General features: G+C 45.6%; 1 protein-coding gene across 1 annotated transcript in view; it reads left to right on the forward strand.

Annotated features, from left to right (window-relative positions):
• LOC141167259 (uncharacterized) overlaps positions 1-13,704 on the forward strand; it is a 705,047-nt gene that overhangs the window by 23,876 nt on the left and 667,467 nt on the right. The window contains exons 7-8 of the mRNA XM_073654695.1: positions 7,056-7,185; positions 9,717-9,833. Coding sequence (XP_073510796.1) covers positions 7,056-7,185; positions 9,717-9,833 — 247 coding nt within the window. The remainder of the gene's footprint in view (positions 1-7,055; positions 7,186-9,716; positions 9,834-13,704) is intronic.

Genomic DNA, 13,704 nt, shown 5'->3' on the forward strand with positions numbered 1-13,704 from the left:
CACCTGCGTAGCTGCAGCCTACTGGAAGGAAAATAAAGAAGGTAGGCCACGGTTCGCTAGGGCAGCGCTAGAATGTCCGAGGGACAGCACGACGCCGGAATACCGGTTAACGGCCCTGATGTTCAACCCGAGCCCGACGCTGAGCAGGCCGAGCTACCAGCAGGCCCTGTTACTCCTGTCATCCCCATAACTCTACCGTACATTCCTGGAGCAAAGTGGCTCCCCCAGTACAGCGGCAAACCAGATACCCTGTCTGGATTCAAACGAAAGATATGTGGTATACTGGACATGTACTCTATGACAGGCAAGCAGAGGGCCGCTGTTGTGTTAGGACAATTGACTGGTGCTGTGGAGCGGAAAGTGGAAACATGGTCGGCCGCAGACTTTAAAAAGCTACAGACTGTTTTTGAGGATCATACTGAGGCGGACCTCCGGATGAGGTTCTACAACTGTTCCCAACAGCCGGAGGACAATGTTCGGGACTATGCCTGGCATCTACAAGGGGCCCTGCGGGCTCTGAAACAGGTTAGTCCAACCAGCATCGAAAATGAAAACAAAATGCTGAAGGAACAGTTTGTCCGGGGACTGAAGTCTCCAGAGGAGAGCAGGACTGTACGTTGGTGGTCCTTGGATCATCCAGATGCCACCTTTGACAATCTTAAGGACATGGCTATAAAAGGACTGCAGTCCCTGGAAACAAATGCCATCCAATGTTACCAGGGTAGAGCCACCCCAGTGCCTGCTACACCCACCTTTTCCCCGGTGGCTGCTGAAGCCAAGATTCCAGCAACGTCCCCTAGAGAGCTAGACAGCCTGCGCTCTGAAGTGCGTCAGTTGAGCAAAACCCTGACCACTGTGCTGAGTGCCCTGCAGCTGCGGACGGAACCTGAGGAACAAGGGAAAAACCTGTTAGCCGATAGCCCTGAGGATGTCCCCTGGATGCGAAGGAGGAGGAGGACAACACCACCCTCTACGAGGATCAGTGACCAGCGCCGTCCACAGAGGGACCCTGCCTGCTACCGCTGCCGCAAGACAGGTCACACCGCCCAGAATTGTCCTTTAAACGAGAAAACCCTGGGGCCGAGGGCCGACACCCAGGAGTAAATCAGCCAGGCCCATCAGACTGGTACAACAGGTTCGTAGGAGGAAGACCTTTCCTGTCCATTGTGCTGGACAGCATCCCGACGCACGCTCTGCTGGACACAGGATCTCAGGTAACCATAATGCCTGACGTCCTCTACAAAAGGTTCTGGTCTATGGACGACCTAAGTCCGCCAGCTCCAAATCTTTCTGTTTATGCCTCAAATGGACTCCCCCTTAACCTAATCGGGGTTAAGAATGTGACAGTAAAGGTGGGGAGAGTGGAGCTGAAGGACCAGGGACTAATTGTAGTAGAGACTAATCCTGATGATACCAATCCGTATATGGTACTAGGCACTAACATTGTTGGTAACTGTTTGGGAGAAGTTGTGTTCTTGCTCCAATAGATAGCTGACACTGCCAGACCAGGACAGAGAAGGGCACTGCAGAAGAAGATCCGAGTTCTGATGTACCAACAGCAACTAAGGTTAACAGATGGTGAAATCGGTAGTGTGCGGGTGACAGACCCCATGCCCATTGTGATCCCCCCAATGAGTGAAATGCTTATCTGGTGTAGAGCAGCCATAGGTCTTAGGGGACAGAACTACCAGGCGGTAGTAGAACCCCTTTGCTCCGAGCACAGACCCACGCTCTTAACCGCCAGAGGAGTGGTGGATGTACGCAATGGGAGGGTGCCCGTCCGTCTTCTTAATTATGGGGACGATGAGGTTCGATTACCATGTTATGCCACTGTTGCCAAATTACATGCTGTAAATAACAACTCCATTCACAAGGCGGAGTCCTTAGCCTCACCAGACGAAGTGGAGGATAATGACCCTGCAACCCAGGTGGAGGATTGCTGTCAACAGCTCCATGTTGGAACAGACACCACTCCTGCCCATCAGAAACAGGGTGTACACCGGGTGGTTCAAGAATACGCGCAGGTGTTCAGTAAGCACCCACTTGACTTTGGGAGGATTAAGGGGGTTCAACACCATATCCCCACAGGTGACCATCCACCCATCAAAGAACGGTACAGGCCCATACCACCAGCTCACTACCAAAAGGCAAAGGAGATGCTGCACGACATGAGAAAGGCGGGGGTAGTAAGGGATAGTTGTAGTCCCTGGGCAGCTCCCCTAGTGCTAGTCAGGAAGAAGGATGGGAGCATGAGAATGTGTGTAGATTACCGACAAGTAAATCGCATTACACATAAAGATGCATACCCTTTACCACGCATAGAGGAGTCTCTGGCTGCCTTAAAGTCTGCAAATTACTTTTCCACCCTTGACCTCACTAGTGGGTACTGGCAAGTAGCTGTGGCTGAGGAGGATCGGGAGAAGACGGCCTTTACAACCCCGATGAGCCTCTGTGAGTTCAACAGTATGCCGTTTGGACTCTGCAATGCCCCCGGGACATTCCAGAGATTGATGGAGTGCTGCCTGGGACACCGCAACTTTGAGACTGTGTTACTTTACCTGGATGATGTGATAGTGTATTCCAAGACGTACGAGGACCACTTGAAGCACCTGGCGGAGGTATTTGAGTCACTGTCCCGATACGGGATGAAGCTAAAGCCTTCAAAGTGCCACGTGCTCAAGAGAAAGGTACAGTACCTGGGGCACATTGTGAGTCCAGAAGGGGTAGCACCAGATCCGGAGAAGGTTACTGCCATCCAGAAGTGGCCGGAGCCGAAGAACCTCAAGGAGGTGCGTCAGTTCTTGGGACTAGTAGGATACTACCAGAGGTTCGTAAAAGACTACACCAACAAAGCAGCTCCTCTGCAAGACCTCCTGCTAGGGCAGTCCCCCAAAGGCAGAAACCCCCCATTCCACTGGGGTAAGGAGCAAGCCGAGTCATTTCAGGAGATGAAGGAAATCCTGACGGGCGACGAGATCCTGGCCTACCCTGACTACAGCCAGCCGTTCCTGCTGTATACTGATGCCAGCAACGAAGGGCTGGGCGTTGTCAGAAGCAGAATGGCCAAGAGAAGGTAATCGCATACACAAGCAGGAAGCTCCGCCTGACCAAGAGGAACCCAGAGAACTATAGCAGCTTCAAGTTGGAGTTCCTGGCCTTGGTCTGGGCCATCACTGAGAGGTTCAAGCACTACCTAGCCTCCAGCAAGTTCACTGCCTACACTGACAATAACCCCTTGACCCATCTTTAAACAGCCAAGCTAGGAGCACTGGAGCAACGATGGATGGCTCGGCTGTCAAACTATCAATTTACAATTAAATATCGGGTGGGCCATAAGAACGCCAACGCCGATGCCCTGTCCAGGATGCCTCACCAGTCAGACACAGAAGAGGAAGTGGATGACCTGGAGGAGATTGAGCTACCTGCCTTTCACCGGAATGGGATGATCCACGAAGAACGAGCCTCAAGGAGGCAGCATGGGAAGACGGTAAACCCTCTGCCTCACCACAGCTGGAAAGAGACCCAGGACAGCGACCCAGTTGTCAGCCGTATTAAAGAACTGATAACCCAAGAAGGTTCCTCCCTGGAGAAGGAAGCATCTCTCCAAGCAAAGCAGCTGTGGAATGAGAGAAGCCGGCTGTTTATTTACCGTGAGAAGCTGTGCCGGAGGTACGTCAATCCAAAAACCCATGAGATGGTATGGCAGATAGTGGTCCCGAAGACAGACATCCAAATGGTGTTGGAGGCCTACCACGATCAGGCGGGGCACTTTGGCTGGAAAAAGCTAGAGACCCTGCTGAAGTGTCGATTCTACTGGGTAGGAATGCGCTGCTCCATTGAGCGGTGGTGCCGAGACTGTGGACCTCAGAAGAAAAGACTACAGTAGCCAGAAGGCACCCCTGCAACCCATCAAGACGACTCGGCCCCTGGAGATCGTGGCCTTGGACCATGTCAAGTTGTCACCCAGCAGGTCAGGGTACTCCTACGCCCTGACCATGGTGGATCACTACTATAGATTCCTGGTGGTCGCCCCCGTCAAGGACCTGACGGCAGAGACAGCAGCAAAAACCTTCCAGGCGTGTTTCTGCAGACCCCATGGATACCCTGAGCAGGTGCTGATGGACCAAGGCCCGGCCTTTGAGGCTGAATTGTTTAAAGAGTTCTGCCATTTGTACAGGTGTAAAAAGATCAGGACTACACCGTACCACCCCCAAACCAACGGTCTCTGCGAAAAGATGAATAACATCATCATTGACCTGCTGAAGACCTTGAGGAGAGAAATCAGTGGCCAGACCTACTACCTGACCTAGTGGATCTGTACAACCACATACCCGTGAGTTCCACCAATTGTACTCCGGCATATCTCATGCGTGCAAGACCTGGGAAGTTGCCCATGGACCTGGAGCTTGGTGTAGTGGAACCAGAAGCGGATGTGACCACTGAGGACTGGGACACGACCAGACAGGAGCAGTACAGAAGGATACAAGCCTGTGTCGAGGACAGTCTCTCTCGTGTGAGGGATAAGCAGGAGGCCCACTACAACAAAAGTGCGCCCGCAGAGCCCTTCACACCTGGTGAAATAGTATTGAAAAGGAAGAGAAGAAACCACAAACTTGATGACCAGTGGAAGAAGGAACCCTACACTGTGTTGAAGTCAAGGTTTGATAATAAGACCTGCTTAATCAGTAGAGATGGAGGAAGAACGTCCGCGACAGTATCCAGGGACCATCTAAAGTTGTGTCCAGATCTACTGAAGCCCCAAGAAGGAGTGCCTCTCACAGTACCGGGGGAGCCTAAAGAAGCAGTGGTACACACTGACTTATCAGATATCCCGGCAGATTGGCCCCAACTAGTAGGAGCAGTAATCATCCCTGTACTCACCTTCTACCCACAGCAAGAAGAACCTGTAAGCGCTTCAGAAAAGTCTGCTCAAGAAGAGTCCTCGGAAGAAGGATCCCCGGTTGGAGCAGAGCAAGAAGACCCAGCCCATGGTATGCTTGCTAGTCCAGTAGAGAGGTCAATGCAGTCTTGTAGCCCCTCCACACACCTGGTCCTGACACATTGGGAGGTAGGGCACCTACTAGTGCTTCATTCATCCCAGTCCTACGTAGATCAACACATACCACGCGAGGTCAGCCCCCTGTCAGATATACTGAGTGAAATAGCTAAACTCTGACAAGTGTAGATAGTTACCCCTGGGGTATTGAACTGTATTTCTGTGTGTTTTCATGCATATGTATATTACTTTGTGTTTTGCCTTATTGATGAACAGTTCAAGTGATATGGACACTTTGCCTAATGACTTCCTTTGTTATTTATCTAAGAACTCCGAGGCTGAGGACTATGTGCATCCCAAAAACTGCTTCATGTATATAATTGCACTCCCTGGGGTGCCCATGTAGGTGACCTCAGAAGGAAAGCCTGTCTGGAGTGGCACTACTGGAGGTCCAACTCAGGATCTCCATGCCCTGCAGCCACCCCTGGGCCTACGTTGAGGGTTTGGGACAGGTTCCTCAAGCTACCAAGTACTCTATCCTGTGAGATGGACATCCTGGCTGGGAACCTCACCACAAGAGACTTGAATTCTGGGGTTGCTTGCCAAATTGAATGTGTATATACTGTTTTCTAATGTTTTTTTATGCAATGTTTAAGAAAAGTGCCTCCCATAAAGGGAAGAGTTGTTATACTTGTTTTGCAAAATCTACTTCAGCCCGGGAGTGCTGAGCTTTGCTAGGGGGGAACGTGGCGCCCAGCTGCGCTTGGTACCACAGATCCTGCAAGGGTGCATGAATGGATTCCTCTACAAGAGGCCCCCATAAACATTCACACATCTCCACCTTCCACCTCAGACTAGCAGAGGGATCCCGTTAGGGGTATAAATAGGGAAGGTGGAACTAGGCAGAGTTAGTCTGGAGTGCACAGAGAGTGAAAAGCTGTGTGTGCGGAGAAGCATGCGGGTTGCTGTGTGAGGCAAGCTAGGCCTCCAGCGGTCCTGAAGCCCAGTCCAGACTCAAGGAGCTCAGGTTGGAGCCCAAGGCGTGCCAACGCCGTAAGAGCGGTGAAGCGCGGCAAGCTGCTGTTAGTGTGAGTAGCCTAGTGAGGGCCCGAGCGTGGCTGAAGGCTAGTGGAAAGTGAGTAGCAGTGGGGGCAGAGGAGCTTAACCAGCTCACCCCGAAGCATATACCGGACACCGGGTCCGAGCTTACTGGGATCTCTATGACCCAGTAGGACATAACCGGAACCCCTGGAGAATTACAGGTCCCAGGAACACCAGAGAGCTGATACATAACAGAGCCAGGAGACCCATAGGCCCCGTAAGCTGGGAGCGTGCACTCCAAGAGAAGGCCCTACCACAAAGTCAGCCAATGCAGGACAGAGACAAAGTTAGGCCTAGCTTCAGGCAGGTCAGGAACTTACTACGCAGAGGCAAGAAACAGGAGGCCCTATACCCGCTCCCTGGGGAGAATCCTGAAATGCACCCTTCACCCTACAGTGCTCCGGGATGTGCCTGAATTTCCATCAGTAAAAGGTACTGAAGAGAACTGTGTGTGGTTGCCTGTCTTTCCGTAGACCCTGCTGGGTCTCTTCTGTCCTGCATCCCCTCTCTCCATACGCTGCCCTGAGGCCTAGCTCCACCTGTGGGGAGCTATACCATCAAGCTGCCTTATCACCTGCCTCAGCGGACTGCCGCAGCGCTGGTGATTCTCACCAGATACCACAGGTGGCGTCACAAACTTTCATATAATTAACAACCCCCCTTTTAAAAGAGTGACCCCAGGGTACGGGCCCGGGAGCCGACTACCACGACATCCCCAAGGTCAAGCAAAAGGCCCGGGTACCGAGTCGTCCCCCCATACCCTCTGGGCTCGTCAATTACATATACACAGGATTTGTAATTAAAAAACTTCATGGGAATGCTGCTTTAAATATATAGTAGCCAAGTACCTTGTGCTCAGAAGGAACAGTAAAACTTCCTAACAATATTAAACCCTTTAGAAATGAAATATTTTCCCCTGACATGATAAAATGTTTCTCTTACTGTGCTTTTTTATTAGATTATGTTGGACAGTAACAAGCACACAGTGCTGATAACCGATCTGAAGCCTACAACGGAATATTTATTCACAGTCCTCGCCACATATTCAAACGTCCTTGGAGAGTCAGCAACCGTTATAGGGAAGACAAGTATGTGCTCAGCGGGTGGTTTTATGTACATGTGTGGTGCAAACACTGTAAGGCTATGTGCACACGTTCAGTATTTGCAACAAAAATTTCTGCACCAAAACTGATGCACCAAAAAGCCGCAGTTTACAATACCAGCAAAATGAATGAGATTTCTGAAATCTCATGCACATGTTGTTTATTTTTCACTTGCACATTTGAAGCAGATTTAAATCTGCAGCATGTCAATTCTTTCAGCGTTTTTGCAGAGGTTTTCACCCAATTAAATGAATAGGGAAAAAATTAATGCAATAATGCATGCAAAAACCGTGTCAAAAACGCATAAAATGCATCAAAATACACGTATTTTATGCAGGATTTTTCCTGCCAACAGATAAATTTTTTGGTGTAGAATTTCTGCTGCAAATACATAATGTGTGCACTTACCCAGGGGTGGACACATCATTGGTGCAACTTGTGCAGCCGCACAGGGGCCCAAGAGATAAGGGGACCCATTTCCGCTTCCAAAGCAGGTAGAATTGTGCATTATGATGAACTATTGAACAGCAAAGGGCCCATATATTGTTCTTTCACAGGGGCCCTCTTCTGTCTGTGTCCACCAGTGCACTCACCCTATGGTGTATTAAGACGTAAAGGGAATCTGTCATCTTCAGAACACAATTTAAACTACTTATAAAACCTATAGGGGACTTAAGCCTGATACCTACAGTACATTATGTATTTTTTTTAATTGGACAGAAAAATGGTTTTATTTCATTTTATGTAAATGACAGCTCTTCAGGGTACTATTGGCGGGGCCAAGGGCTCAGTGCACCCTTCTGACCCCTCAATCAACATGTTGCGCACCTGCCCTTAATTTGATTTACAGTGCTTGATTGACTAGAGTGAGCGCTGCCTGAGTTAAATCCCTGATTTTGTACTTCTACTGCAAGAGCTTATCAAGCGTGCAGTGTCAGTGCGGCAAGTGCTGTAACCCCTCTTTCCTGCCTGCAGCACCCACTCGCTACTGTGTGATCCTGTTTGCAGAGAGTGGTTGTTGCATACAGGAGAGAAGGATAAGAAAGCACTCTCACTGACACTCTGTGTGTCCTCAGCTCCTGCAGTGTCAGTGCAGATGTGCAGGGCTAGGATTCACTTCAGGCAGCACTCGCTCTGGGCAGCTGGGTACTATCAATCAAGCTAAGGGGAGATGCATGGTGTGTTGATTTAGCAGTCGGAACAATGCACTGAACCCTTGGTCATGCCAAGGCTGCATTTAGGGCCCCTCATTTACATATTAAATATAATTGTTTTTCTGTCTGATTAAATAAGGAAAATCTCTACTGCAGGTATGAATTTTATAGGGGCAACGTCCCCTACTGTATAAGGAGTTTAAATTGCATTCTAGGGCTCAGAATGCAATTGTTTTATTTTGTTAATTTTATAAATCTATCTTTCTGTTTGCAGCTCTAAAATATCAGCATTTAATGGATAAAATACATAGAAAACTAAATAATTACATTTATCATTTGAAGAAAAGCAAGCTAATAAAGAAACTTCCAAAATGAAGGAGGCTAATATTTTTTTTTATTAAAAGTAAAGTTATTTAATAGGTTTCCACTGATTTAGTCCTGATTTAAAATAAAAAGATTTTCTGAATTATTTGTGAGTTCCAGGATAATGTAGTGGCAGACAATGCAGCTGATATGGGACCTGTTGGAGAGGGGCCCGGTGCCAAACGGCTTTACCTTCCCTACCCGGCAGCTCAATTTCAATGCTATCTGCATCCACAGGATACAGATAGAGTTGAATATAATGGTAGAACTGGGAGATGTCATCTATCTGCTCCACCAATAAGCCTGTGTGTCCCTGTCCACTGTGTCTGTGAGTCCTAACACAGTAGTTGCAATGTCATCAACAGATTGCACCAGTTGCACAGTGCTGAAGTTTCAGTTCACAAACTGAACAGACTGAAGCAGTGCATCAGGGAAAAAGGGTTAAGGGAGTAGTTTTTGTTTTATTTTTTTACTTTGTAATTAGTAGATGTGGGAGAAAATTGTTAGAAAATTGTTAAGAGTCATAATATGTTTGGTGAACGTTGAGGGCATCATACTGTGTTGTGTACTGTGGGGGTGCTGTTGGGGATCATACTGTGGGGGGGCAGGTGTGGGGAAATTATACTTTGTGGGGGGGGAGATTGAGGGGACCATCATACTGCATGAGGGGCTGTGACAGCATCATGCGGTGTGAAGGGTCTGAGGAAGCCATCATACTGTGGACTTTTGCTATCAGCTCCCATGAAATCCATGTAAGACCCTGAGTAAGATATATATAAACCATCTGTATAAAAGAAAAACTTTTAACTTTTAATCATTAAACCACTTAAATTTAATGACAACAGTTATTCTTCAATTTATGCAAATGCTTTATATATATATATATTGAAGAATAACTGTCATTGTTAAATTTAAGTGGTTTAATGATTAAAAAGTTTAAAGATTTTCTTTTATTTACATATACGCAAAGATTAATTTCTGCTTGTCTCTCATTTAAAGCTCCTGTGCCTCCTGTAACTAATTTCCGAATCATAGAAGAAAGACTTTTTGGCTTAAAGGTGGCCTGGACTCCTCCTTTGGGGAAACTTGATGGTTACAAAATTTATATTCCAAGATGTAAGTAAAATAGCTTTATATTTTGTTTAATAAAAAATACCTTAACATGTATTATTCATGTTGATGTAACTCAGTCCTTCTCAAACTATGAGACTGCTTTCATCACTAAGGCACGTTCTAATTTTTTGTGACACTCATATGGGAACAGACTTAGACTGGCTCACAGAGGAACGGGTGAATCCCCCAGTAAACCCCTGTGCTGGTGTTTTTCATCCACCCTCCACACCTTTTATGAGCAGTGGTTGCCACAATACACTACATTTATTATGTACAGACAAAGGTGGCATCTCATCATTCATTCAACAAACTGCTACTACTATTCTATAAAAACATAGTTTATTTTGGGAATGAGGGTAATGTAATATTTACGTATAGCTGAGTAGTGGGCCCCCAGAGTTAATGTCACTGGTGGGCCTTTGTGCCCCAGTCTGATAATGTGTGTGAAGATAGGGTTTATAGAAGTGGCTCGTTTTACGTTTAATTCTTCTCAAATCTTTGGAGGTTAATCTTTTTTTCTCATCATGTTTTTGTGACCCTGATGACTGCTAGTAACAAAGCCTTTGATGGTTATGTGAATATGCTCCAATATCTTAGTCATTTTAAGAGTGTGAGACGTGTAATAATTTTTGACTTTTCAGAGTCAGTTAAATCTCTTTTTTGGCCCATTTTGCCTGAGGGAAACCAGCTGGCTAAAAATTCTGCACACATTGGAAAAGGGTGATGTATCATTAGTAGTGTTGAGCGATTATGTTTTATTAACCCTTTCGCCGAGTATGCTCGGGCGAGCACCGAGTATTTATAGCTGCTCGGTGATATGGTTGAATCGCTCCGTGTGCATGATTTGCGACTGTTTGACAGTTTTATTACATGTGAGGAATGTCTATTTCTTACACATTCCTCACATGTAATAAAGCTGTCAAACAGTTGCAAATCATGCACACGGGAGCGATTCAACCATATCACCGAGCAGCTATAAATACTCGGAGCTCGGCCCGAGCAGACTCGGACAGAACATACTCGATCAACCCTAATCATTAGGCCTCATCCTCCCTCATTACACAAATACACATCACCTGATCTGCTTCATCCAATGAGCATTCAAGTTTATACAGCTTGAAGTTGGAAATTCAGTAGAAAAATAATGATATGGTCAAAATACTAAGCTGCCTAATAATTGGTACACAGTGTATATTTAAAAAAAATTGAAAACTTGCAATTTTCACAATAGGCCTGATATTAGGCGCATATGTTCACTTCAGGACATAGCAATAGTCTAACCCTCACTCATTGACTTGTATAGGAGAATTGAAGCATGTTCTGATCCGGGCTATTGTCATTGTGAAGGGAGGGAAGACAGAACTGTAATTATCATTGTGAATGGTGGATCCTGTGTTATCTACTGTATATGGCTATGCGTGGGCTCCACACTGTGAGCGGTGTTCTGCTACACAATAGGCGCTGTTCTTACTTAGAATTCATATATTTCTCTCTACAGGAAAAATATATATTTTTGTACCGTGTTAGCCAGTAGGTAGAAAAATAATAAGATTTGAGAGTCCTCAGTGGTTAATACCTTTAAATGGCTAACTGAAAAGATGGTAACAACTTGCAAGCTTTCCAGACTACTCAGGTCTCTTCATCAGGCATAGAATAACACAAAATCTGAAGAGTCATATATTTATGCACAACAGGACACAGAAATAATGCAATAGCTGAGACAAGTGATGTGAAGCAGAACTATCATTATGGGAGAGGGAAAAACACTTGTGGCCATAAATATTGGACCAGTTCATAGATAAGGAGTGTGAAAGTTTTATTGTCCTGTGATTGAGTTCTAGTCCTTGATTGTGATGTCCCCACATGGTCTGAGGAGGACATTCCTTAGTTGATATAGAACTGTATAGTTCTATAGATTAATAGATCTATGAACTGGTCCAATATTTACAGCCGCAACTGTTTATCCCTCTCCCATAATGATAGTTCTGCTTCATGTCACTTGTCTCAGCTATTGCATTATTTCTCTGTCCTGTTGTGCAAAAATATTTGACTCTTCAGATTTTGTGTTTTTCTATGCCTGAAGAGGCCTGAGTAGTCTCGAAATCTTGCAATTTGTTACCATCTTTTCAGTTAGCCATTAAAAGGTATCAACCACTGAGGACTCTCAAATCTTAATATTTTTATAGTTATCTCTAAAAGCAATCTGTGCATCTGAGGAAGGTCAGCGACCTGACCGAAAAGTTATGTATTGACTGTAGATTGCATCTAGATAAATAAAATATTTTGAATCACATCTTCTGAGTACCAAGTTCTTCAATATTAGCTCATCAAGGCATCAAGAGTTGGGACTATACTTGCGCACCAGTTTCTACAGAAGTGCCTTGTTCTGCTATATTAGTATTAGACTTATTGACTACACTATGTTCCAAATTATTATACAAATAATATTTTCTCAGATTTTCCCAAATTACCTATATGAATTGCAGTCATTGTAATTTTCCAGTCAAATAACTATTAGAGTACAATTGAAAGTTTTTGGTACAAACTGCCTATGATAACAGTATATTTTTAAAAAAATAAAACACTCAAACTGCACTCAAAATGCATGTTCCAAATTATTATGCACAGCAGAGTTTTCAACCTTTTCATTTTAATAAAGAACAAAAAAATGGTCATTTTTGAAATTATAAGCATTAGCAGGTTATTACAAACTGAAATCAAACAGATTTCAACTCAAAACTTTATTCTAGGTGATGTAACATTTGCACATAGGACCCCTTGTTCGAAAGGAGCTTCTGAACTCTCTCATTCATTGAATTTGTCAGGTTTTGGATGGTTTCTGCTTCAATTGTTTTGCATGAGGACAGAATACCCTCCCAGAGCTGTTGCTTAGATGTGAACTGCCTCCCGCCATCATAGACACTCCTTTTGATGATGCTCCAGAGGTTCTCAATGGGGTTGAGGTCAGGGGAGCATGGATGCCACACCATAAGTTTGTCCCCTTTTATGCCCACAGCAGCCAGAGATGCAGATGTGTTATGTGCAGCATGAGACGGGGCATTATCATGCATGAAAATGATCTTGCTGCGGAATGCACGGTTCTTCTTCTTGAACCATGGCAGGAAGTGCTGTTTGAGAAACTCAACATACATTATGGAGTTCATCTTTACCCCTTCAGGGATCCTAAAAGGGCCGACAATCTCTCTCCCCATGATTCCAGCCCAAAACATTACTCCACCTCCTCCTTGTTAGCGCCGAAGCCGTGTTTGCATGGGGTGTCCATCAACCAGCCATCCTCCACTCCATCCATCTGGACCATCGAGATCATTTCATGCATGATAATGCCCCGTCTCATGCTGCACATAACACATCTGCATCTCTGGCTGCTGTGGGCATAAAAGGGGACAAACTTATGGTGTGGCATCCATGCTCCCCTGACCTCAACCCCATTGAGAACCTCTGGAGCATCATCAAAAGGAGTGTCTATGATGGCGGGAGGCAGTTCACATCTAAGCAACAGCTCTGGGAGGGTATTCTGTCCTCATGCAAAACAATTGAAGCAGAAACCATCCAAAACCTGACAAATTCAATGAATGAGAGAGTTCAGAAGCTCCTTTCGAACAAGGGGTCCTATGTGCAAATGTTACGTCACCTAGAATAAAGTTTTGAGTTGAAAACTGTTTGATTTCAGTTTGTAATAACCTGCTAATGCTTATAATTTCAAAAATGACCATTTTTTTGTTCTTTATTAAAATGAAAAGGTTGAAAACTCTGCTGTGCATAATAATTTGGAACATGCATTTTGAGTGCAGTTTGAGTGTTTTATTTTTTAAAAAATATACTGTTATCATAGGCAGTTTGTACCAAAACCTTT

This window comes from Phyllobates terribilis, unplaced genomic scaffold, assembly GCF_046119375.1.
Source record: "Phyllobates terribilis strain yellow unplaced genomic scaffold, ASM4611937v1 Scaffold_11__3_contigs__length_659146591, whole genome shotgun sequence".
Taxonomy (NCBI): domain Eukaryota; kingdom Metazoa; phylum Chordata; class Amphibia; order Anura; family Dendrobatidae; genus Phyllobates; species Phyllobates terribilis.